This window comes from Cyprinus carpio, chromosome A20, assembly GCF_018340385.1.
Source record: "Cyprinus carpio isolate SPL01 chromosome A20, ASM1834038v1, whole genome shotgun sequence".
Taxonomy (NCBI): Eukaryota; Metazoa; Chordata; class Actinopteri; order Cypriniformes; family Cyprinidae; genus Cyprinus; species Cyprinus carpio.
Genome location: NC_056591.1, coordinates 543584 through 557292, shown reverse-complemented (window position 1 = coordinate 557292; position 13709 = coordinate 543584). Strand labels below are relative to the sequence as shown.

The 13709-nt window shown below is 35.5% G+C and overlaps 1 protein-coding gene across 1 annotated transcript in view; it reads right to left on the bottom strand.

Moving 5' to 3' along the window:
• LOC109058224 (laminin subunit alpha-2-like) overlaps nucleotides 1-13709 on the bottom strand; it is a 182467-nt gene that overhangs the window by 67933 nt on the left and 100825 nt on the right. The window contains exons 14-18 of the mRNA XM_042777209.1: nucleotides 13218-13429; nucleotides 11653-11764; nucleotides 6863-6976; nucleotides 4774-4880; nucleotides 2440-2526 (exon numbers count right to left, since the gene is read on the bottom strand). Of these exons, the coding sequence (XP_042633143.1) occupies nucleotides 2440-2526; nucleotides 4774-4880; nucleotides 6863-6976; nucleotides 11653-11764; nucleotides 13218-13429 (632 nt within the window). The remainder of the gene's footprint in view (nucleotides 1-2439; nucleotides 2527-4773; nucleotides 4881-6862; nucleotides 6977-11652; nucleotides 11765-13217; nucleotides 13430-13709) is intronic.

The following is a 13709-nucleotide window of genomic DNA, read 5'->3' as shown; positions in this document are numbered from 1 at the left end:
ACTCATTAATAGAATAGGGACAACCCGTTTAGACCATGCGCCCCCCCGGGCGCGCCAACCATTTTTCTGTCGTTAAAATAGCAAAAGTGGATTTTGGACACACCCTGAGTGCACGTTAAAATATCGTTAAAATAGGGCCCTCTCTCTCTCTCCCTCTTTCTCCCTCCATCTCTCTCTCTCTCTCTCTCTCTCTCTCTCTCTCTCTCTCTCACACACACACACACATATGAAAAAACAAGGGTTAAATAAGAAGAGTTACTGTAGAGCAGTGATTCTCAACTCCAGTCCTGGGGACCCACTGCCATGCACATTTTGTTTGTCTGTCTTATATGAGGCACTCAGTTCAGTTCATGGATCTCCCTCCTAACGAGCTGATAAACTGAAACAAGTGCATTACATAAGGAAGAAAAAAAAACATAGCAGAGCATCCCTACCACAGGACTTGAGAACAAATTTTGTAGATGTACAACACAAAAAACTCATAGACTTTTTTTTTGCTGCCCTTATAGGAAGCACCCTCCTCTGCATCCTAAATGAAACAAAACCACAATAGTGACTAATTTTATAACTAATTTCTACATAAGCAGCATTAATGCCAAGATTACGAGTTTGATTTCCAAGGAACCCTTACCAAAAAGTAGTATACTTTAAGTTTATTTTATTAAGTATACTTAAGTAAAGTATATTTTTAAGTATACTTTATGTAGCAAGTATACAAATATCAGTGTTCTAGTAGTATACTCGTAAGTGTACTGTTTCAATTCATACTCATTGGGACTAAATTGGCCAACTTGTCTAGTACATAAAAAGTATTATTTTCAAGTATACTTTAAAGTATAACAGTAGAGCAACACTTTGAGTACACAACGCTAGTTTACCTCTATGTTGTAGTTTGTACTGCAATTATACTAAAAGTGAACTTATACTGTAAGGTTATGCGGATAGTTGTTACTAATTAATACTTGGTACACTTTGAAGTATAGTCTCAGTAAATTTACTAGTTTAGTAGTTTTATACTGCAAGTAACTCATAAGGTTTCTTTAAGTGATGATTTTTACATCATACTGTAAGTATACTACTATGTCCCGATTTAGGTTTTAATTTGTATATATTTTGGTAATAAATATCTGATATACAAAAACAATCCAAAGAAAGAACAGGGTAGCTGATTGTAAAACAAAAACATTGTAAACCAAAAACTAGCTTCATGCATTCTTTTTTTAACACTTTAATGTGGGTAAGTTGTCATAAAAAAATAAAGAAATAACATTTTGAACAAAAAAGCTGAAAAAACGACTATGAATTGGATTCAGAATAATAATCAAAACGTAGATGGAGACGATCAAACCCACCCAAAAGCTTGACTGTAATATTACCTCTTCATCAGTCGACATTTTATTCCACAACATTACAGTTTTGATGCTGTTTCATGTCAGATGATCCTGTTAGATTACATGTGTTAGTATCTGTTGTTTCTTTTTCTTCTTCACTTGTGTTTTTTTGGAAATTCTGTACAGAAGATGTGTACTAGCGCCCTCTACCACATAACAATAAAAACACGGATTCTAGGAACACAAGTATAGCTCAAATATATTTAGACTTTTGTAAGTATAAAGTCAAGTATACTTAAATGTAATTTTAAGGATATTTCTGAGGAGTACATAAAGCCCATTTCTGAGAAGTACATAAAAAGTAAACTAAAAGCATACTTTCCTATTTTTAGTTTAAAAGAAGGATACTAATAGCACACTTGAATAAACTTCTTTTTCATAAGGGAATGCATGAACTGATGAATTGTATACCTTGAATGCAATGTAAGTCATCTAAGCATCTGCCAAATGATTTTAAGAATTAAAATTACATCGATTTCAAGAGTTTAGTGTTATGTTGTTAAGCTTACAACATGATATTCTAACAAACATAAAAATGCATACAGCACACACAAAAGATGAGTAAAATGAAGGAAAGAGTGGGGTAAGATTTGCCAGTGAGTAAACTGTGTCACATCCTGGCACATTGTTGTGCATAATTTGTATCACATGAGCATATAATCAAAAAAGAGAAAAAGTAAAACAGGTCAAATGGAGTATTATGCCCATAGTCATAATCTGACTAAAGATCAGCCATCAATTACTAAATGTAGCATTTTACCCAAAATGCCATCTGTTTGGTAAAGTGTATCAGCATCACATGTAAATGCAAACTTGTATTTAAAATGTTTTTATTTGCAATGTAAAACAATCATATTGTTTCAACTTAACATGACCAGTGTGACCAGATCACTTTGTTTATTCAGAAGTCATTTATCTATGGCCTGATGTTAAATACACTTTCTCTAATTTCATGTAAGTGAAATACCATTTGCTATAACCAGTCTTGTTTCTTTTTGTATAGAGGGCAACTTGAGTAAAAAATGGAGGCCAAACCTTGTCGTCTTACCTGTCACAGCGTGCACCCGTGTAACCCGGCTGGCATCGATCGCAGATCACGTCACCTCTGGCATCAACATGACACGTGGGGCTGAAACTACGGTGTTTTTGAGCCAACAAGGGGACAAAGAGAAAAACAAAAGAGCAGCGAATTAAAAGCATCCTTCCCATTCGTACTTGCTCTGGTTCTAACCGAAGCCAGAGAGAGCCTGAAGCCCAAGATGGTTTAGCTGGTGGGCAAACCCTCTGCAGCGAGCTCTAGCGTAATGACTGTGCAGCTATTTCAGATGACACTGGAGCCTGGCTGAGGGGCATGCTGGGAATGCTGAGGGCAGGAGGGGAGCGACGCTTTCTTTAGCCCACTTGATGATGTGGAATGTTCAGCTGTTGGACTCTGGGACGCGTCTACTCTTTATGGATCAGCCACTAGCATGCTACAGCTAATATTAGCCTGGTGCTGAAATCATGTGCCAGTTTGAGAGTTGAAGTAAGAGCATGCAAGAGCTACAAGTAGCCCCTTCAAATGCTAACTTGCTAAAAATTTAGACCAGCTTAAACTGAATTATGGTCTTAACTGGTTTGAGTTGAACAAGTTGAGTCTGCTACTAGCACAAGATTGTTAAAGGTGATGTGTGCAGGTTTATTATTTTTTTTTTTGAGAACAATGTTGAAGTAGTTTCTCATCTCTCAGTGTAGTATATAGAGTCATGGTTTGTGTTACATTGAGTCTCTGGCATGATCACAACATTGCTCTGTATCTTCTAATATCCAGAACAGCCCAGCATAGCAACATGGACTCAACATTGACTCTATGACTAGCCAGTGGCAATGTTGGGGAAACCTGTTTGAACACAGCAGTTTTTTTCTCTTGCCCTCAGATTTGTCACAAATCTTCAGCAGCACTTAAATAGACCAAACTTTACACTATTAACTATATTATTTTACAACAGCTGAAAAACCATGGTAAAAATTTATTATTTTTCACACTTTTTTTTCTGATTTATGGAGTGATAAGAAGAGAAATCTAATAACTCTGATATGTCAGCAAAATCAAACATGCGTTTCGATCCTAGTTCCAACATTCATATTTCTGTTCTGGACGTTTATACAAATGAGTGCATATTTAATTAGATAGTGCCTCATTTGCATATTTAAACACACCATTTCAGAAAACAATTATCATACTGTGTACTGTGATTGAATAGCTAGGGAAGTATGATATCTCCTAGACAAGCATTTTTACACCATTTTTAATACATTTCACATTTGTAGCAATGCAAAAATGACACACTTCACCAAGATTAAATCTGAAGTGTCTGAAACCTGCATTACACTGATAACCAGTGATGGTTTGAATGGGACATTTAAGACGGTCACCAAATAAACCGTTTCAGCTGGTTAAATACAGACATGCTCAAAAATGAACAAACAAACCATACACATAACTTGTTGCATCCTAGCTGAAAACTAACAAAAAGAAACAATATACTAACTACTGCACATTGATTATAAACATAACAAAAATAACAATTACAAAAATACTATAAAATTTAGCAGCCCAACAGAAGTTTCCAAAATAGCTTGCTTTTCCAATCACAGTTCATTTCAATAAACTAGCTCAAAACACGGTTTAATGAATACATATTTTTAGTTTTGGACTGAGTTTATCTCTGTTACTTTGATTTAGTTATGCAGTACAATAGCTTTATTTATTTATTTTCCATTTTACTTGAAACTCTGAATTTAAATTGAGTGTAAGTGAATGTGTCATGGTAAACTGAGATCCTCATTGTTAATGTGAAACATAAATATTACTACATCCTCCTGAGACCCCGATTTTTTCTCTCTCCCATATGTCATTTCATTGCTTGGAGCATAAGAAAACAAATGGGGAAAATGTTATGAAAAATATATTTTTTATGCTATGCACAATAGGACCTATAGGCAAAAATAATGTTTTTTTTTTTTTAATTTGTACTAAGATGATTCAAGTTCTAAAATATATTACAGAATGATTATACATTTTCAACATTTTCATAAGAATATCTCATATTTGAAAATTTGTCATGATGAAATGATAAATAATAATTACAAAAATATGATCATATTTCCAAATGAGTACTGAATTCAGTGATTCAGTCATTGTCAATAACTTTAAAAGACTAAGGAGAGGGAGTTTTCATGGTCATACAGCTGAGTCTCAAGAGGACATGTATGTAATATAGGAGAAAATAATATAGCCTGATAGTTCTATACAGTGATAATCTGAAAATACTTTGATTACTGATGGTGTTTATTTGTAGGTACTGGTTCTCATGACTTCCTGACATCGGTGCTGACGTACTTGTTTGATGGGTTCAGAAGAGGACAAGCACACGGCTGACAGTCTTCTGCAGTTCCTCTGGTGGCGTCTCCGTAATAACAAACATTTATAGACAGACAAATACACATCTACCTTTGTGATCCTACAGCCATACAACCCCCTAACATATTTACACTAAGTGATTTTATATACATAACAAGCATGCACACACACACACACACACATTTATAGACAGACAAATACACATCTAAGAGATAGATGTGTATTAACATATTTACACTAAGTGATTTTATATACACAACAAGCATGTTAAATACAAGTGTCTACTTTGATGTTTCAGATAACTTTTGTAAAAATAAAATGTCAAAATATAGGTGAAATAATGTTCATTGTCATTCAGCGTATACAGATATATTTATGTAAAAATTATACATACTTTTCTGACGTGTACTTATTTTAAAATATATCAAAAAAAAAAAAAAAAAAAAAAAATAGATATATATAGATATATATATATATATATATATATATATATATATATATATATATAAACAGTGGCAAAAATTGGAAAAGATCAAAAATGACTATTAATTGTTTTTTGGGGGAGCTACATTGTGATCATTAAATGAGTCTTTTAATGTCATCTAATGATTCTTGTTTTAAATACTGTATGCTTGATAAGATTTTTTTTCTTTTAACTACTGTTACACTGAATGACATTTTAGTGAATGTCTTTTGTAAATCGTGGTAAAAATGTATGACGGTCATTATTTTTTGATCAGAAAAAAAATAAAATTAAACAGGACAAATTCTAATGTACAAAAATAATAAACACACACACACACACACACACACACACACACACACACACACACACACACACACACACACACACACACTCACACACACAAATAAATAAATACATACATAAAGCCACATTTAACTTCTATTGTTTTTAATGCTTGAAACCCCCTTTTTGTTATTGACCCATAGACAAAGAGTTTGCAGATGAGTAAATTAACCGCATCAGAGCAAAGTCAAAAGTATCACAAACGTAACTTTCCATAAAAAGTAACACTGTAACATAATTGTTTACTTTTTATCAGGCATTTCACAGTATTGTGATGGCTAACTTTTAAAAGTGACATTCGGCAGTAGGTACGCACACTTTAAATCAGTCTTTCAGAGACACACAGTGTCTAATGGATCAGATGGACAGGCACACATAATCACAGTGAAATACACCCACCCACCCACACACACACACACACACACACACACACGTTTACTTAGCTATCTAAATGGGGACATTCCATAGGCGTAATGGTTTTTATACTGTACAAACTGTATATTCAATTGCCCTACACCAACCCTACACCTAAACCTACCCCTTACAGGAAACTTTCTACATTTTTACAATTTTAAAAATAACTTTGTTTACTTTATTTTTATACCAGCTTTACAAATGAGGACATCCCCAAAGGGAGGTTTTTGGAGATTTTGTAAGGTTTAGCTCACTATAGTCCCCAAAAAATGGTTAAGTAGGTACACACACACACACACACACACACACACACACACACACACACACACACACACTCTGCTGTAACAAGCTGTGGACAGAGGAAGTGATACTATTGTCTGAACACATTTGTTTGTGTTTGTTGATGTTTGGTAATGTGTTATGTACTTTAAATTCAATACTAAGAAATCATGTGGATGCAAACCTTGTTTGTGTTCGTATACAAATAAACAACCCATTTAAACCCATTTACTCTGGCATTACAAAAAAACGAGACAGAAGAGAGTGTGTAACACACACACACACACACACACACACACACACACACACACACACACACACACACACACACAGGAAATGGAACAGTTCTATTTTCTGTGACTCCATCTGAACTGCATTCACAGCAGATTGTGTTATAATGCAGTTCTGTTATTATGGCCAAACAGCTACAACAACAAAAGCAGCGATGACAAAGCAAGTCAATTCTGTACACTCACTACGAAAAAAGAAAAGAAGGAAAAACAAAATACAGTCCCTCACCTCAGTAATGTAGACACACACACACACACACACACACACACACATTACCAGGCAGTGTCCAGTGATGTCGTCGCAGTGCTCTGTGTGTCCGTGGCATTGGCAGAGTTCACACACACCTCGATACAGCGTCCCGTTCACTCTGTGGAAGCCCACCGCACATGTCTGTGAAAACACACACACTTAATAAATCAACACACATGAGTCTTCATGAGGATGATCGTGGTGTTTTGGGCAGGTTTGGATGTATGTGCATCAGTGTGTGAGCGTCTGCACTGCCAGTAATTAATCGGTGCTGTGCTAATTGACGGATCATTGTAGAGCACAAAGTGCTTTGATTTACTAAATGAGGGAGAAGATTTGTTTCAGTCAGCTGAAGCACAAGACAAGTTTATAGAGCCGGCTGATAACGCCTGTTCAGACAGAGCTTGTCTGTGTGTGTGTGTGTGTGTGTGTGTGTTCACGCTGTATTTTTTTATTCAAGCCATTCTGCCTTGTTTTATTTCATTGATGCTCTTCTTCTTCTTTTTGTATTTGAGTGATTGGTCTCAGTTTTTACTGTCTGCATAGACAGCTGCTGGCATGAAATCACAATTGTCATTTATTTTGAAAATATTCTCATTATTTTCTATGGTATATATTGGTCTTAAAAAAAAAAACATGTTCTCTTTAATAAAATAGTTCTTAAATAACTTTTAACCTTTTTCATATTTAAACAATAAACCTTTTAAACTTTAACCTTTTTTTTGTCTTGTTATTACTATTGTTAAAATGCTATACATTCATTTGCTATGTTATTCTTATAAAGGAGGAGGCTAATTAGGACAGTTACATTGATTATTCCACCAATTGTTTATTCAGTTTTTTTTTAAGATGCAGCATTGCAAATGTTCATTTTAGTTCTCATTCTAAAATAGGTAATTAGTGAGGCCATTAGTATCAGCCTTTGTGTGAAGTGCGTTCCAAATAAATTCATTATTATCACACCTTGATTAAACCTCAATCCAAATTACAGATGTTCACTGCAATATTTTCAACCTGTCATACAGTTTGGGATTGACTTATTCATGGAGAATTCATGCGATGCTGCTTTAGAATTTGGTCTAAACAAGATATCTAATGAGGCAGAATAATAGTGCAACCTGCTGTTTAGAGCAGCCTCTGCATCGGGATGATGCCTTAATGTGCTGTCTAGATGGGCAGATCACTAGAACTGCTGACTGCAGAGACCTTACACAAACACGCTGAATATGAAGTGGATATTGGAAATGACTACAGCGATAAACATCACACTTGTTTTCCTGCTTTCTTTCAGTGACCCTGCTGACCCCGTCACTCTCAGCCCATCCTTCCCAACACTGAGCTGAGACACACAGGGAACATTTAAAGGGACAGTTCAGCCCAAAATAAACATACACCTGTCCTTCTAGACCTGCATAACCTTTGATTATTTTCAAAAAAACAAATGAACATTATTGAAATATTCACACTATTTTTGCCCATCTATTCAAAGTCCATGCAACCCGAAATTTGATGCTTCAAAAACTTCTTAAAGACAGCCTGTAAGTAATCATATGATTTGAGCAGCTTAATTCAAGTCCTCTGCAGAGACACGATCACTGCACATGATGAACAGATTTAATATAAACTTCACACAAATAAACATTAAAAAAATTTGGGTAACACTTTATAATAACTGCACACTATTAATCATTAATTAAGCATTAGTAAACAGATAATTCATAATTTATAAAGCATTAATAGACATTAATAAGTAGTTTATAAATACAGATATAAATGCTGTATTCTTGATTTAAAAGTAATCTATAATGTGTTTAATAAACTTTATTGTCATACTATATTTCATGATCAATTTATCATTTCTAAATGAAGTATAGCATTATTTACAAACCCAGTTATTTAGGAGTTGCCAGTGATTCATAAGATCACAAGAAATTGTAAGTAAATGTAGTAAATTCAGGTAGTTATAAAGCATTTAGTAGTGGTCAGTTAACTATTTATGTGAGCTCATCTAAAGTGAGGACTTGTTATGCCTTGTAAAGCATTTATAAAGGATATTTAAAGGCTCAGTTATCTTCTAAACAGGAAAAGGAAACAAACACAACACAGTGATACAGAACATAGAAATATTAACAGCCTTTAAATCTCATTTGTAAAAGCTTACAAGGCATAACTAGTCCTCACTTTTAGATGAGCTCACAAAAATAGTTAACTAACAACTACATATGTTTTATAGCTACCTGAATTAACCATGAATTACAGTAGAAAATAAAAAAACATGTTAATAAACCATTTATTAAAATCTAAGTAACTATAACTATATGTCTGAAATAATAAGATGTATGAATGCACATTTAAATAGTTTATTAATCATTTACTTACAATTTCTAAGTGATCTTATGAACCACTTACAAATCCTTTATAACTGGTGTGTAAATAATGCTATACTTCATTTAGAAATAATAAATTGATCATTAATAAAGTATGAAAAAACAATTATTAAATACATTATAGATATGCTTTTAAATCAAAGTATAAAGCATTTATATCTGTATTTATAAACTGCTTATTAATGCTTTATAAATGATGAATTAACTGTTTCCTAATGCTTAACTAATGATTAATAGCATGCAGTTATTATAAAGTGTTACCAAAATTTGGAATAATTAAAATTTTTAATGTTTTAGAAAGAAGTCTCTTCTGCATTTATTGAATCAAAAACACAGGAAAAACAGTGATATATTATTACAATTTAAAACAGCTGTTTTCTGTGTGAATATCTGTTAAAATGTAATTTATTGCTGTGATTTAGTGCTGTGATCACATTAGTCAATTACAGTTTAATATATATTTTCAAATATAAAATAGCTGGTTTAAACTGTAATACTATTTCACAATATTACTGTTTATTCTTTTTTGTGTGTGTGTTTGTGTTCAAATAAATGCAGCCTTGGTGAGAAGACATAAAAAAAAAAAACTTAATTATCCCAAACTTTGGCTGGTAGTGTAAAGACTGATCAACACACATGCAGTACATAAAGGTCATTAAATATGATCAGCAGAAACTCAATAGTGCTTACTGTGCGACTAGATTGTGGACTGCTTCAAAAGGAAAACAAATACATTTTAAAAACAAAGTTTTCTATTATGATTAGGATTTTAGTCTGTAGTCGTTATAATTAGCTTTTCTCTAGTGCGTCCTCATTTAGCTGAGTAGATGTGTGTGTGTGTGAGCTTTGAGTTCTGCTGATGTCACAGGAGGGTTTATCCTGCGGTTGAGATGATCATAGTCTCATTCTGTCTCTGGGCCAGTGGGACCTGCTCACATCAGCATAAAAATCTGCTCGCTCAGAAATCAATAGCCACTGCAGCTTTAATAGAGGAGACGTTTCTCTCTTTTGCAGAGAGAAAGCATATCCCAGTGATTCAACACAGTCAGCCACCCCAGCTGCTGAAGTGCACACACACACACACACACACACACACAGGCCCTGAAACAAACTACATATTCAGCCCACTGCTAATACAGCTTGATCAGGGTTTGTCTCTGGAGGTGCACGAGGAGCATCTGACAGTACAGAGCAGGTATGTCACACTGTCAGTGCATCGGTCCACTGGGATGCTGTTTAAAACACACTGAGCGGCTATGATACACACCTCTGGGGAACAACAGTGTCTGGATTTACCAGTTTACCAGGTAGAACCCTTGAAGACAGAGCCCCGTTTGAGGCTGTTAGCAGCAGATTAACTCGTAATCCAGTGACAGAACTGGACCGTAAAGGATATTCCACTCCGTTTATATTTGTGAAATAACCCATTTTCATTTTGGCTGAACACAAATTTGAAATAAAACACCTTATTTTTTGCTAGTAGAGTGCTATATTATGTATTTTTGGAGGCCAAAACCTGGAAATGAGTTGAGACTGTAGTGCTGAAGTCAATGGGTTTTCGGCCAAAATAATGTCTGTGGTGAACACAAGCTCGCAATATTTTCATGTTTTATTCTACAACATCAAATACACCAGTAAGGACCCCATGTGATTTTTTTTTAAAGCTGTTACTTGTCTTGAAAAATGCAGTTGATAACAAGTGTCTAAATGACCCTACAGAGGTTGTCAGAGACATTAAACGTCACACCGAACCGGAAAACCAGTTCAAATCTAGCCTTGCTGTGTTTATAATCGCTCTCTTGAATACTATTCTAACTTTCAGGGAAAATAGAAAGAGTTGTTAAAGCTTAATGCTGATGTTGATGTCATGTGACCGCAGTGTAGTTTGTTTATATCCTACGCTTAGCTTTTTACTTCCGACGATTGCAAAATTTCTAAAAGTTGTGTAAGAATCAATGCAAAACCTGTAAGAATCATAAACTTGTGTAGGTGGAAGAGTTTATTTTCTGCAATAATCCAAAAGCCAATGGAAAAAGTCCTATTGGGTTTTTGTTGACGTACAGGTTGACCTACAAAAATACTGCAGTGCTCTAATGAATTCATTTCAAATAAACCCACGTTCATTTTACTTGTCAGTCAAACAATCTCTTCCAGCCCTCTGAATATTCTTCACGTTTCTCTTTGTGTTCCACAGAAAACATTAACAGCATTTAGAGAGCGAGTTGAGAGTGATGACAGGAGGTTTGGTTTAACCCTCTATAGTGTCTTCTGAAAGATTTCTTTTCAGACTTTCACACGGTGGTCACGGTCTGAGCTTTACCTACAATCATTATCAGCTTTCAGAGAAGGGTCTAACTTCTTCTGTGTCAGACATCAGAGTGTCTCCTGTTCATTTCTACTTTGTTATATGGAACTGTTTTTCTTGCTTACCTCACAGGAGGTGCCATCATATCCAGGAGGACACTGGCACACCTCCACAGCGCGGGCCTGAACACCGCTGCCAGAGCCTTCAGTGGCCACACTCATGCTCACACGGCCCAACCTGAGAGAGAGAGAGAGAGAGAGAGAGAGAGAGAGAGAGAGAGAGACAGAGACAGCAGACAGAGAGAGAGACAGCAGAGAACAGAGACAGCGAGAGAGAGAGAGAGAGAGAGAGAGACAGAGAGAGAGAGAGACAGAGACAGCGAGAGAGAGAGAGAGAGAGGTCCGTCACAGGGCTGTCAATTGATTACATCCACCCTCACCATGCTTATTAAAGAATAAATGATCCCCAGATCATGGATGATTTGTTCTTTTGACTTCAGTTTAGATCCAGTTCACAAAACCAGTCTGAATGATTTGTTCACAAACTGAACTGATCCAGTTCAGATCCAGATGTGCTCTCAACAGCTGATTAGTGAAGATAGACATTTTGGTCAGTTTGAGATAGAAAGCATCATATGACTCCAAAAGCTCTGGAATATAATTGTATGAAAACTCTAATAATACTATGTTTATGAAGCTATATTGGTGTTTTGGGGTGTCCAGTCCATATTCTTTGTAATTGCATAGAAAAGAACAACCAGAACACAATTAAAAAAATTCAGTTCAAAAACATTTAAAAATATCTTCTTTTATGATGAGCTTTAAAATGACACAAGGGTGAGTAATAAACGACAGAATTAACTTTTCCTTTGCTCTTTCCCATTTCACGTGATTAGATAATGTGGCCTTGAGAATCTTTGTAGGTTTCAGTAATGATTTAAAAAATAAAATAAAATAAAATAAATAAACTGTAACAACAGCTCCACATTTAACAAAGCACATACAAAAGACCTGAACCGGAAACAGCGTGACCTGGTTTACAGAATAATGGAACTTTGTTATACACAACCCCCCCCCCCCCACTGAAAGTAAAGCTAAGTGTTCAGTGAAGTTATGAAAGATTGAAACCATTGTGGCAGCAATCTCAGGTTCGCAGTCAAAGCAAAAAAGCAAAAAAAAAGCAAAACTGAGGAAATCATCTCTCAGACTTTTTTCTTTTTGGTAAAACAGATGCAAAGTAAGGTTTGATCAAAGCAGATATACTCCAATGAATCAAATGCTGCATCAATCCTTCAACTTTGCTGTTGTCATGACAATCTATGTGCATCTTGTTTTCTGTCAGCTGTGTATAAGAATCAACAAGCAGCAGACACATTAAGAAACCGTGATTTATGTGATATTTATTTATTGATGTATATACATATATATAGATCTAAATAAATGCATGCTGCTTGAGAAGCAGCTTCTGTGTTGCTGTCCCAGTCTACAGACAAATGAAGAAAATGTTTAGAATTCACATTTATGATTCTGCATTCTGGATGGAACCATTCTGTGCTCTGGCTCTGCATCACAGTCCACTAAATGCTGACCTATGGTGTGTGTGTGTTTGTGTGTGTGTGTGTGTGTGTGTGTGTGTGTGTGTGTGTGAGAGAGAGAGAGACAGAGAGAGAGTCTGCAGGACTGCAGTGCACCTGTAGATGGCGCTGTGCTCCTGAGCGTAGGAGGCCCGGAGCAGCAGACGCTCAATGTTGTTGAGGACGCTGTGGAAGTCTCTCTTACTGACGGGAAGTCTTGAGGCTTGATGCAGAAAGCTTTCGGGCAGGAGATCTATCCTGCGCTCAGCTGTGGAGAACGGATACACGGCAACCCCAGAGCTGCTGTCAATCATCCTCACCCCGCCACCCTGAAGAAAGAGGAACACATCAAGCCCTCCTCCTGTCCGTTATCACATCAGGTGCAAAACTGCTGTCCTTTAGAAAATTACACACTGGCTAAAGAACAAAGAAACTGTAGCATTAATGTGTGCATGTTTGCATGGCTATGCACTTAGCTTAACAAATAATTGAGTTAATAACAAAACCCTGTAGTCTATAATGATTAATCTGCTTAATAATCAGCTTTATATATGTGTGTGGGTTTACTTAGTCAAGTTTGACTCCACATATAAACTAATATGACAAAAC